This window comes from Onychostoma macrolepis, chromosome 12 (assembly GCF_012432095.1).
Source record: "Onychostoma macrolepis isolate SWU-2019 chromosome 12, ASM1243209v1, whole genome shotgun sequence".
NCBI lineage: Eukaryota > Metazoa > Chordata > Actinopteri > Cypriniformes > Cyprinidae > Onychostoma > Onychostoma macrolepis.
The window spans coordinates 18579634-18592717 of NC_081166.1; the positions used below are offsets into that span (position 1 = coordinate 18579634).

At 42.4% G+C, this 13084-nt stretch overlaps 1 protein-coding gene across 2 annotated transcripts in view; it reads right to left on the minus strand.

Annotated features, from left to right (window-relative positions):
* Positions 1 to 13084, minus strand: part of nmt1b (N-myristoyltransferase 1b) — a 49700-nt gene that overhangs the window by 9950 nt on the left and 26666 nt on the right. For both annotated transcript variants that reach the window (XM_058793472.1, XM_058793473.1), the window contains exons 5-8: positions 4411 to 4502; positions 4210 to 4326; positions 3961 to 4131; positions 3747 to 3855 (exon numbers count right to left, since the gene is read on the minus strand). In XM_058793472.1, the coding sequence (XP_058649455.1) occupies positions 3747 to 3855; positions 3961 to 4131; positions 4210 to 4326; positions 4411 to 4502 (489 nt within the window). The remainder of the gene's footprint in view (positions 1 to 3746; positions 3856 to 3960; positions 4132 to 4209; positions 4327 to 4410; positions 4503 to 13084) is intronic.

Genomic DNA, 13084 nt, shown 5'->3' on the forward strand with positions numbered 1-13084 from the left:
GGGGTGAATCCCACTCTGGTGGGCCCCGAGCAGGTTCTGGTAATGGAACGAGAAGTAGAGTACTCTCTTGAGGAAGGAGGCCATCGAGGTGGTCCCTCCTCTCGAAAGAGATTCCGGGTTCTACAGCCGGTACTTCATAGTTCCCAAGAAGGATGGAGGGTTGGCGTCCCATTTTAGATCTGCATCAGTTGAACCACTCAGTCAGCAGACTGAAGTTCAAGATGCTCAAACAGGTCGTGTCTCAGATCTGGTCCGAGGACGGGTTTGTCACGATTGATCTAAAAGACGCATACTTCCATATCTCCATCCTTCCCACTCACAGGGAGTTCCTGAGGTTTGCTTTCGAGGGCGAAGTTCACCAATATCGGGTTCTTCCCTTCGGCCTAGCACTCACCCCACACTTTTACAAAGTGTGTGGATGCCGCGTTAGCTCCGTTGTGGCTACAAGGCATCCGCATATCCACTTTGGTTGATTCTCGCTCAATCAGAGCAGATGGCGGCTCAACATCGAGATGTTGTTCTTGCTCGCATGAAAGTGTTGGGGTTAAGACTGAACGCCAAGAAGAGTGTGCTTTCTCCATTACAGAGAACCACTTATCTTGGTGTGGTGTGGGATTCGACCACGATGCAGGCACGTGTGTCCCCTGCTCGGATCAAGTCGATCCTCACGGCAGTCAGGAGAGTGAAAGAAGGCCAGTCACTCAACAGTGGTGGCTCAAGACCAAGGGGTTCTCCCCAAGGGGAAACCCACTTCACATGATCAAGGTCACGTGGTGGTGCCTACGTGCCTTAGACATGTGGAGACATCCTTGGTTCTTGTCTCAGGGCCCGGTGCTGGGAGCTCCGTGTCGCTGCGTACGCTAGCGACGGACGTGTCCCTCACCCTGCCCGCAGTCTGTGGAGTACTCGCCGTCTCATGTAGCACATCAACTGCCTGGAGATGCTGGCGGTGTTTCACAGAAACACTTTCTCCCAGACCTAAGAGATCGCCGGTGTTGGTGCGATAGCACCGAAAACACAGCGGTGGTCTCTTACATCAACCACCGAGGAGGTCTGCGTTCACGCCCCCTGTACAGGCTGGCGTACCAGATCCTTGGGTGGTCCCAGGACAAACTCCTTTCGCTGAGAGCAGTTCACATGCCTGGGCATCTCAGTGTGGGAGCAGACATCCCGTCGAGGCTGGGGCTGAGGAGAGTGTTTGGCCAGGCTCAGGTGGACCTCTTCGCTACTCAGGTAAGTACACAGCGCATGTCCCCTCTGGTACTCTCTAAATTCATCCAGCTCCACTGGGGCTGGATGCCATGGTACAGACGTGGCCGAGGCTTCGTCTGCACGTTTTTCCTCGATCGTTCTGCTCCCGGGAGTTCTGGCGAGAGTGCGCTGGGACGAGGTCAGTCTACTTCTGGTAGCACCGTTCTGGCCGGGCCGGGGATGGTTCTCGGACCTGATTTCTCTCCTCGACGGCTCTCCATGGGAGATTCCCGTCAGGAGGGATCTCCTCTCACAAGCGGGGGTCTGTCACCCCCGCCCGGAGCTTTGGAAGTTGTAGGTGTGGCCCCTGAGGGGGCACAGCCCATAGCTTCCGGTCTCCCAGCCGAGGTTGTTGAGACCTTCCTCCATCCAGAGCTCCCTCAACAAGGAAACTAAACGCCTTGAAGTGGAACTTTTCACTTCTTGGTGCGGAGACCGCCAGCTCGACCCAGTCAACTGCCCGATTGGTACAGTTCTGGAGTTCGTGCGGGCCTGTTCCTCCGCAGGGTTAACCCATTCCACCCTGAGGGTTTACATGGCGGCAATACCGGCCTACCGCGCCCTTCTCTGTGGCCTTTCAGTGGGTAGGCACCCCCTAGTTACATGTTTTCTCCACAACACAAGGGACTTGTACACCCTGAAGTGAAGTGTCACTTCATGCTGCAGAGGTTGCCAGCTTGACCCAGTCAACTGCCCGATTGGTACAGTTCTGGAGTTCGTGCGGGCCTGTTCCTCCGCAGGGTTAACCCATTCCACCCTGAGGGTTTACATGGCGGCAATACTGGCCTACCGCGCCCTTCTCTGTGGCCTTTCAGTGGGTAGGCACCCCCTAGTTACATGTTTTCTCCACAACACAAGGGACTTGTACACCCTGAAGTGAAGTGTCACTTCATGCTGCAGAGGTTGCCAGCTTGACCCAGTCAACTGCCCGATTGGTACAGTTCTGGAGTTTGTGCGGGCCTGTTCCTCAGCAGGGTTAACCCACTCCACTCTGAGCGTTTACGTGGTGGCTATACTGGCCTACCGCGCCCTTCTCTGTGGCCTTTCAGTGGGTAGACACCCCCTAGTACATGTTTCCTCCAGAGGCTGATACCTCCGGCCAGAGAGCATTTGCTATGTGGTGGATCAGGATGCTATTCCATAGCCTCGAGTCCTCTGCTCTCCCCTCTTGGGGATCAAGACTCACTCTTCAGAAGTTGGCCTTCGGGACGCAGCCACCTGTGGCCTTTTTTCTCTCGCCCTAGCTGTGATCCATCCACACTAGGCAGGGATTTGTCAGTCTGGCGGCGTGGGGATCTCGTTCCCCTAGCGTTCTTGGACGCAGCTCGAGTTCCTGAAGAGGAACGTCTTAGGTTATATGTATGTAACCCCAGTTCCTCGAGGGAACGAGACGCTGCGTCTCGAAGCCATACTTCCGGCATCCCTATGAGCGGTTGCTTCATTCTTGAAGCTGACGGCGGTTCCACCGCACGTGCTTTTATGCCTCCTGGCCGTTACGTCACCCACCCGTGACGTCTCACCCATCCTTTGGACAGATTACATTTGTATCAGAGCGCAGTCACGCTGGAGGTGTTCCCCTAGCGTTCTTGGACGCAGCGTCTCGTTCCCTCGAGGAACTGGGGTTACATAGTTTTTCAAGAAAAGCTAGCAGTTAGAGAATAAATATGCAATTGATATAGGGTCAAGTGTGTGTGTTTTTTTTTTTAAAGGTGCCATACAATGAAAAACTGTCTTTACCTTGGCATAGTTAAATAATAACAGTTCTGTACATGGAAATGACATACCATGAGCCTCAAACACCATAGTTTCCTCCTTCTTATGTAAATCTCGTGAATAAAAAAGACCACTGAAAAATAGGCAAATCAGAACATAACCCCGACTGTTACGGAACAAATGTAAAATACTGCATCAATGCATTCTATGGCACCTTTAAATAAAAAGAAGACAGAAAGATAAAATAGAATTAGAATAGAGAGTACTAGAGTTAGAGGGTCAAATAAAGATGGAAGAGATGTGTTTTTAGCCGTTTCTTGAAGATGGCTAAGGATTCAGCAGCTCTGATTGAGTTGGGCAGGTCATTCCACCAGGTGGGAACAGTTAAAGAAAAAGTCAGTGAAAGTGATTTTGGTGCCTCTTTGGAATGGCACAATAATGCGCCATTCACTTGCAGAACGCAAGCTTCTAGAGGGCACATAGGTCTGAAGTACTGAATTTAGGTAAAGATACATGTAAATGTAAAGATAAATCCTTAAAGCATTAGCTACTGGCGCAATGTCTTGTTGCCTCCAAAGTTATGTTTGGTAAGTGCATATGTTATCTTGCCCCACTTTCATTATTATATAATACAATATAAATAGCTGCTTAATGAAATTTATGAGATCAACTTCAAAACATTTGGGTCTGGGACCCCTAAACATAGAGAGAGTTAAATCAACAGAGCATGAGGGTTAAAAATGTGTCATGTTACATGATGGCCCTCAGGAGGGCAGTCTGACCTTAGGGAGCCGATTTAGCTTGACAGCACGCTGCAGGGTCATGTTACGAGTGAGAGAGGAGATATTCAGCTCAATCAGCTTGCGTGGGTTCAGCGACCTGTGCCAACACCTTTTAACAGCCATGGAGAGAAACAGAATTTAGTTTGAAACAATACCACAAACAAAACAGCAGTGGTGGTCTGGGAGAGAGATATCCTTATAATTTCCATCATACCTACAGCTTGCAATAGGTTTTGGTAGGACTGCACTGGTGCTGTATATTGCTTGACATATACCCTGCTGATGGACCCGTCTGGTGAGCTCCTTGATTAGGACTGGTGCCACTCTTTTTGAGCGAAGTTTTTTGTGTACACACAGGAAGTTCACCTCCACCATCTTTAGTTCTCTGTGGAATATTTTTGTCATTTACATCAAACAAAATTGTTTAAATAATTTTAACCGACTGAGAAAATTCTGTGCTTACGTGTCAAATACTTTAATAGTAACAGGAATGGCACTTATGAATCCCACAAGTTTTTGACTGGACTTAACTCGAACTCCACAATGCCAGTGCGTTTGCCATCCAGGGGGGCAGAGAGCCCTGCATTCCGTAAAATATAATGCTCATAAAACATGAAGACAAATAATAAGATTATAGTTACTTAGGTCAAGAAATAAAATGCACCAGAGCAAGAACTGTGGAGAGTAGTGCAGACGAAGTGTGTTGTCATCCTCCTCTGTGTAGTTTTCATTCAGCAAGTCACACAGTTCTCTCACCTAAAATTACATAGAAACAGATTAGCTATCCAGCATATTTAGTGTGCTCTTACAGAACATCAACATTCAGAACAATCAATCAAAACCATTCCAATTCCAACATCAATCAAGAACATTCCAATTAGTCCTATGACCAGGATGTGGAGGTGCCATTTTATGTTGTGATTTAATAACACATTACGATTTTAAATAATTTTTGAAAGGTTTATTGTATAATTCTTGATGTTTATTTATGTAAATGCTGCATGACTTTGACATGTTTAATAAATGTGCATTGAACACTGAAGTAGCATTTCAAACTGCTGCACAGAAACGGGGCAACAAAAACTAACAAACAGCTTTTATGACTTACAGATAAGTTTTTAAATCACAAAAATAGTACATCAAACATGACATGACACATTCCCTAACTTCTAATTGATATGTTTGTTGAATATTTACAGTAAATGGCAGTGTCTTTGAAAAAGTCAATCTTTTTAGTTACACTTACATAGCCAAGCATTTTTAGCATTTAGTACACCTGACTTTACTAGTAGTAATTTACTAGTATGCAAATTCCAAATATCTATTATGTGATGTTGGCATTGATTTTTGATAACTGGCATTAAGATATCTGCAATGTATTTATAACTAATATCTGACTAATATCATAATATCTGGTGGGGCCAAGTCAAACATGTTCAAGTCACAATTAAGTTTCAAGTCCCCACCATCAAGTCTCAAGTAAGTCTCAAGTCACAGTGCACTCAAACCAGTCAACTCAAGACGTGTTCTGCTAAAGGTCAAGTCAACTCAAGAAACAAGTGTAGTTTATTTTTATACTTGTTGTATACTACAACAGCTGAGACATAAATGTCATGTGACACACAGCAGCCACAACAGCACTTATGTTTTATTTATTTTTTCCTTTTTATTCAAAACATTCCCAAACACATTAACTAGATCATGAAATATTCTCACCTTTATATATTATGTTAGTTGATCTAGTGGGCGATGGTCAAAGTAGCCTAATAATGTAATCTATTAGATGTGGGTGTCATGCCATAACATATTTTAATATGACTGACTTTATATTTAATGTGAATTTAACATGGAAAGTTAATGTGAATAAAAACATTGTAAGTTAGGCTACTAATCATAACACTTTCAGTGTAAAGAAAGAGAGCAAATAACATTTACATTATCAAAGAACATTTTTACTGACAGTCTAGAGTTCAAGCACTCTCAAAAACACCCGTTAAAAATCACTGAAGCTGTTTACACTATGAAATTAATATCTTACATATTCGTACACACATTTGCACTTTGTTGTTTCTGATGAGAGAATTCGCCAGAAAGAGGTATTCAGTCAGCGAGCAAGTGAAGAAAACACCAGCATTTTAGCGAAGACTCTGAGAGATCTGAACGCCTCTGATTGGTCATTGCATTCATAAGCTCAACAGAATCGTGTGTGGTTGGCAGTGCTGTAAAAATGCATCTGTCTCTGGCTCAGCGCTAGCCAGCGAAGGCAGATTTGAATTTAGCAGCTGATGATATAACGCACTGAACGATCTAATCACGCCGGTGTGATTGTATTAAATATAGAAAATATTAATTGGATATTTTTTGTCTTTTGGAAGCTGCATTCAAAATCCACTTGGCTCAAAAATCTGAGGGGGCACATGCCCCCTCACTTTGAATGGGCATGACGCCTCTGCACCGTGTAATGATGTCACCAGTCAGAATTGGTCTCTTGTTGTCTGTCTACTAGCTTCTCTCTGTAGCTAGCCATATGTAAACACTTGTGTTACCAAGACAACATCTGACACATTTGTATTAGAAGGTCTGTTATCAGCCCTCAGTGGAAAATGAAATCATATACTTGCTGTACTGGATCAGCATCGAATGGAATGCTTAAGTAATGAGAACGGTTTGGCTTGGTGTTGGAAAAGCAGTTTATGAGTCAGTAAGGCTGCATTTACATTACATGGTTTAAGTGACACAATTACGATTTTTTTCCTCCCATGTAGCACATATTGTATATGACCCATGAACGTGTAAAGCAGGAAAAAAGCACATGGATCCAATATTTTGGATCCATGCGCTTTTTTCCAGATTGAGGCCTTATTCATAGGTGGAAACATTCATGCAAGCTGGATCAGCCTGTAATTTTAATTTTTTACTATTTAATCTGCCCCTTAATAGGTTGATGATTTTGGTTTCGATTAGCTATTTTAATTAATTACACAATGTATATAAGTAATATAATGTATATAAAATGTATATAAAAGATTTTCATCTTGAATATTTCGTTCATCAAGATACAATATGTGATTTAAGATTTAACTTTTTTTTTGAGCAGTGTACTGCCACCTAATGGCTATTCCTGGCTGCAGCCCTACTTTTAAATAGATGCCTGCCATTGATTTTCTTATTTGTCATCTCTAGAGATGAAAGGATAACAGTAACTGAAATGTGAAAAAGTACTCATATACACACTGAAATAATTTTCAGCTTTATGTTGAAAACCAACAAACAACAAATAAAATTAGCAACACTATCTATTTTTTGTTAACATAGACATTCAAGCAATGACATTATAAATTATGGTTGGATTTCAAACAAACAAAAACAATCAAACAAACAAAAATAATAAAAAAGGGTTGGGGAACTTACAGCATGTCATCTAAAATGTGCTATACATGTTCAAATAAGATTTTGACAAAACAAAAAAAGTATAAAATTATAAACCTCTCACTTCAGCCTTACAATCAATCAGTCACAATGATAAATTATAAGCATTTTATCTGCTCAAACAATTCTACATAGGCTACCTTATTGTCTAAAGTCTTTATATTGAGACTTTAACTCTGAATTTATGATTTTGTCCCCTTTATTAACGATAGTCCACTGAGGCGAGCGTAGTGATGATCCCAAGTGCAGCTTTAATTAAACAAAGTGAAATTCAAAATACAAACAAAGACTTGACTTGGCACAAACAGACTAGACTCGAACTGACTTGAACAGACCTGACTTGGCATGAGCAAACTAGACCCATCGACAGCAGGTTACAACATCCATACGCGACCAGAGACAAAGGCTACATGAGGGCTATTTATATCAAACAATACAAGTCACGTGACAAGAACCAACCAATGAGAGACAGGACACATGACTAAGACAACCAATGAGAACATGACACATGAACTAAAGAACCAATAGCAGGATAACATGAGGGCAAGGGAATTCAAATGAGTAAACAGGGACCATGACTAAATTCCAAAATAAAAGACATGAGAGCAATAAACAAGAAACACAAACAAAACCCAAACCCCACATTCCAGGTGCACACTTTGTAAAGTTGTTGAAATCTCTAAACTAAACTGTTGCGTAAACAAATGTGATAGATCCAGAGTCTCTATAGGAGAAAAAAAAAAAATCTAAGCAGTGTGTGATGTTGTTGAGATCTCTTCTAAACTTTGGAAGTGACAAATGTGAGAGATCCAGAGTCTCTAGTTAAGGAGAAATATCTGAGCACAGTGTGTGATGTTGTTGAAATCTTTGAAACTTTGGAGGAGACAAATATGAGACCACTAGAGTCTTTAGCTAAGGAGAAATACAACCCGAATTCCAGAAATGTTCGGACGTTTTTTAAATTTGAATAAAATGAAAACTAAAAGAATTTCAAATCACATGAGCCAACATTTTATTCACAATAGAGCATAGATAACATAAAAAATGTTTAAACTGAGAAATTTGACGTCTGGGCATCGAGGTTATAAGTTTCTGGAGTTTTGGTGTTGGAACTTGGTCCCATTCTTGCCTGATATAGGTTTCCAGCTGCTGAAGAGTTCGTGGTCATCTTTGAAGTATTTTTCGTTTAATGATGCGCCAAATGTTCTCTATAGGTGAAAGATCTGGACTGCAGGCAGGCCAATTCAGCACTTCTACTACGAAGCAATGCTGTTGTAATAGATGCAGTATGTGGTTTTGCATTGTCCTGCTGAAATACTCCTGGAGGGGAGCATATATTGCTCTAAAACCTTTATATACCTTTCAGTATTCATAGTGCCTTCCAAAACATGCAAGCTGCCCATACCGTATGCACTTATGTACCCCCATACCATCAGAGATGCTGGCTTTTCAACTGAATGCTGATAACACGCAAGAAGGTGTCCCTCCTCTTTAGCCCGGAGGACATGGCGTCCGTGATTTCCAAAAAGGACGTCAAATGTGGACTTGTCTGACCATAGAACACTTTTCCACTTTGAAACAGTCCATTTTAAATGAGACTTGGCCCACAGGACACGGCAGCGTTTCTGGACCATGTTCATATATGGCTAACTTTTTGCATGATAGAGCTTTAGCTGGCATCTGCAGATGGCACGGTGGATTGTGTTTACCGACAGTGGTTTATGGAAGTATTCCTGGGCCCATTTAGTAATGTCAATGACAGAATCATGCCGATTAGTGATGCAGTGTCGTCTGAGGGCCTGAAGACCACAGGCATCCAACAAAGGTCTTCGGCCTTGTCCCTTACGCACAGAGATTTCTCCAGTTTCTCTGAATCTTTTGATGATGTTATGCACTGTAGATGATGAGATTTGCAAAGCCTTTGCAATCTGACTTTGAGGAACGTTGTTTTTAAAGTATTCCACAATCTTTTTACGCACTCTTTCACAGATTGGAGAGCCTCTGCCCATCTTTACTTCTGAGAGACTCTGCCTCTCTAAGACATCCCTTTTATATCTAATCATCATGACTCTTTGACTCATTGTTTGTGCGTTCTGTTCCTGTGTTGCTTTGTTCCTTTTTTGGACTCTGAGAATAAAATTGCGAATGGATATTTTGTGTGAGCATTCCGTGACAGAATACTGACGCCAGTTCAAGATTCAGCAGTTTTTGTTTTTTTCCTTTTCCTTCTGGCACTATGGATCTTCGGATTACCCCGCCTGCCACAAGGAAGGAGAGAATGGCTCGACTCCAGACTCTCATGGATTTGCGGCAAAAGGGCATGGAGGTAGGGGCCTTTGCCCAATTCTTCTGGACCTACACGGTGGGGCTGGGGTACAATGATGGGGCGCTAAAGGATTTCTTTAATTTATCCTTGGATGATCCCCTGTCCGTTTGGGAGATGAAGGGACTTGAAAACCTGGACATTTGGGATTTCATCAGGTATCTTGTTCGGAGAGGTCAGGGCGTTAAACCGGGTCAACAAGAACCCTTTCACAGGGAATTTACCACCAGTCCTGGCCCTCCTACTCCAACTGAAAAGCGGAGGGCGAGAAGGAAGAAGTCAGTTAAGTCAACTCCGGTGGTCCTGGAGGACTCGACTTTGGTGCTCTCAAGTCCAGTGGTCTTGGAGGACTCCGCGTCGGTGGTCTCCGAGATTGCCACAGAGCCCATCCCTGTGCAGGAGCACTCAGAGTCCACTCCAGAACCCACTCCGGTCCAGGAGCGATCAGAGTCCGCTCCAGTCTGTGAGTCCTCAGAGTCCACTCCAGAGTCCACTCCGGTCCAGGAGCGATCAGAGTCCGCTCCAGTCTGTGAGTTTTCAGAGTTCACTTCAGTGCCCACTCCAATTGAGGAGTTCTCAGAATCCACTCCAAAGCCGTTCTGATCCAGGAGAGATCAGAGTCCACTCGAGTGTTCACTCCAGTCCAGGAGTCCTCAGAGTCCACTCCAGAGCCTGCTTCGGTCCAGGAGCACTTCGAGTTCACTCCTAAGTTTGCTCTAGTTCATGAGTCCTCAGAGTCCACTCCACATCCCTCTGCGCTCGTTCCAGTCCACAAGTTCACTCCCAAACATGCACCAGGCTATGAGTCCTCTCCAGAGTTCACTCAGATATATGAGGCCACTCCTGAACTTATTGTCTGCCCTGTTTTGGTCAAGGAGACCAATCCTGTTGCAGCCGTTTAGGCTATTATTAAACTCTTTGTGCTTTTCTTTGTAGTAATGATGGTGTCATTAGGAGGTCTATTGGTCCTGTTAGTCCCGTTGAGGTGGTTATCGGCCTCACCTTTGCTGCCGGCTCCGCCTTGGCCTCCTGCTCTGCCGGCCCCACCCTGGCCCACTGCTCTGTCGGCTCTGCCCTGGCCTATGGCTCTGCTGTCCCTGTCCTGGCACTCTGCTCTGCCACTATCTCTAATCTCTCTTCCATTACATGGACCTGGCCTGCCATCCCTCCCACTGATTCACCTCCGTTCCACCTCTCTCCTGAATGTTCTTGACTTTTTATGGAGCGCCTGGAAGCCACTCTTTAGAGGGAGGGTAATGTCACAGTCAGTTGTTGGAGTGCCGAGCTTAGCCACCAGAGGGCACTCTCTTTGAGTCATTGTTTGTGCATTCTGTTCCTGTGTTGCTTTCTTTGTGTCCTGTTTTTGCTCATGTGGATTGTTATTTTTTGGACTCTGAGAATAAAACTGTGAATGGATCTTTTGTGTGTCAGTTGCTAGATGTTCTCCCAGCTGAATCTTTTCAAAATTTCTTACTTTTTCAGCACTTTGTTGCCCCCGTGCCAACTTTTTTGAGACCTGTAACAGGCATCACATTTGAAATGAGTTCATTTAGTCGATGAAAGTATAAAATTTCTCTGTTTAAACATATGTTATGTTCTCTATGTTCTATTGTGAATAAAATATTGGCTCATGTTATTTGAAAGTCTTTTAGTTTTCATTTTATTTAAATTTAAAAAAACCTCCCACCATTTCTGGAATTCGGGTTGTATCTGAGCACAGTGTGTGATGTTGTTGAAATCTATTCTAAAGCTTTAAAAGAGACAAATGTGGGAGATCCAGAGTCTCTAGCTAAAGAGAAAAATCTGAGCACAATTTGTCATGTTGTCAAGATCTTGTTTGAAATATGAGACCCCCAGAGTCTTTAGCTAAGGAGAAATATCTAAGCACAGTGTGTGACGTTGTTGAGATCTATTATAAAGCTTTAAAAGAGACAAATGTGAGAGATCCAGAGTCTCTAGCTAAGGAGAAATATCTGAGCACAGTGTCTGATGTTGTTGAGACTTATTCTAAAGCTTTAAAAAAGACAAATTTGAGAGACCCAGTGTCTGTAGCTAAGGAGAAAAGCTTGAGCACAGTGTGTGATGTTGTTGAGATCTCTTCTATAAAACTTTAAAGGAGACAAATATGAGACCACCAGAGCCTTTAGACTAGGAGAAATGTCTGAGCAGAGTGTGTGATGTTTTTGAGATCTCTTTTAAAGCTTTAACCCTTTCAGTGGTGAGTTTAAAATATTCTAGCGGTCACCCCAGAGTGAGTTTTTTTAAGATGACCTTTATTTTAGAACGTTTGCCCTTACTGTTTCCATGGCGATGCGTCATGATTGTCACCGCTTAAAGCGCCGCTTAAAGTCGAACTGTATGACAGATGGATTGCTTTTATTTCGTTTTTCCTTTTTTATTTAATATATTCACAAACTTGCTTACCATGTCATGGACAATCTGATATTCCGATTCACAAATATGTGTGAATGAGTGTGTTTTGTTGTTTAAACACCTTTATAAATTATCTTGATCCTGATCTGTAACGTGAGATGGGCGCCGTCATGTTTGTTCGCACCGCAGTTCAGAGAGTCCTGTCAGTTGGATTTACAGCATGTAAATTCATCAATTTCTCCCGAAATACATGCAAGTAAGTGGCCGGTGAACTGGGTGAAGAATAGAGTGAACTTTATAGTTACTTATGTATCTGATATGAATAAAACAAATCGGCAAATTAAATTTGAATGGATTGTTATTGTTGCTTCCATAAACATCTGTGTGTATTTTACAAGCTCTAAAAGTATTGTTTTACTAGTACTTATGTGTATTTAAATGTCTGAAACATAAAATATGCATTATGCGGTTAAGAACACTGCATAGTTGTGATAAGACAATCTCAGTGCACGTCTTTCTCTGGCTCAGCGCCAGTCAACACGTGAAACCAGTTTGAATTTGGCAGTTATGCGACGTCACCGAACATTCTAAATCCAATATGTGGGACCGTACTCCCAGGGGCACGGAAATACAAATTTTTTACCGCTAAAAAGGTTAAAGGAGACCATTGTGAGAATGTTAGCAAAAATCTCCATTCAGTCTTAAAGTAACCTAATTTCTGTCTAGGATAAATATTTGAGATGTTAAAGTGATCTCACTTTTGATTTCTCTTTCCTATGGGTTATTTCAATTTGAAATGTACTCATTAAATTTTTTAGTTTTATTTTCTACCATTTTACACACATCAAATATAGTAAGAAAGCTCAAACATGCACACTTGACATTCTCCAAATATTGTTTAACTAAACATTTGTATGTTAAACTAATTGTAAATCATGTTTAGTGATGCTCTTACCAGGGAGTGGATAAATGGTATTATAGTGATATATTGAGTAACAATTCAGGTGGCCAATTAATTATTATTTTAATCTAAATAAGTACTAATGATTAATATTGATTAATAATGATTTGATCGTTAATTAATCTAATTAATCGCAAATAATAACATATCAATATTTGCAGAGAAAAAAAAAAAACTCTAAATGCCCCAAATAAGCAAATAAAAGATTAATTATCGTTGTGTAACGTCTGTGTAGGATCAGTGATGGCTGAT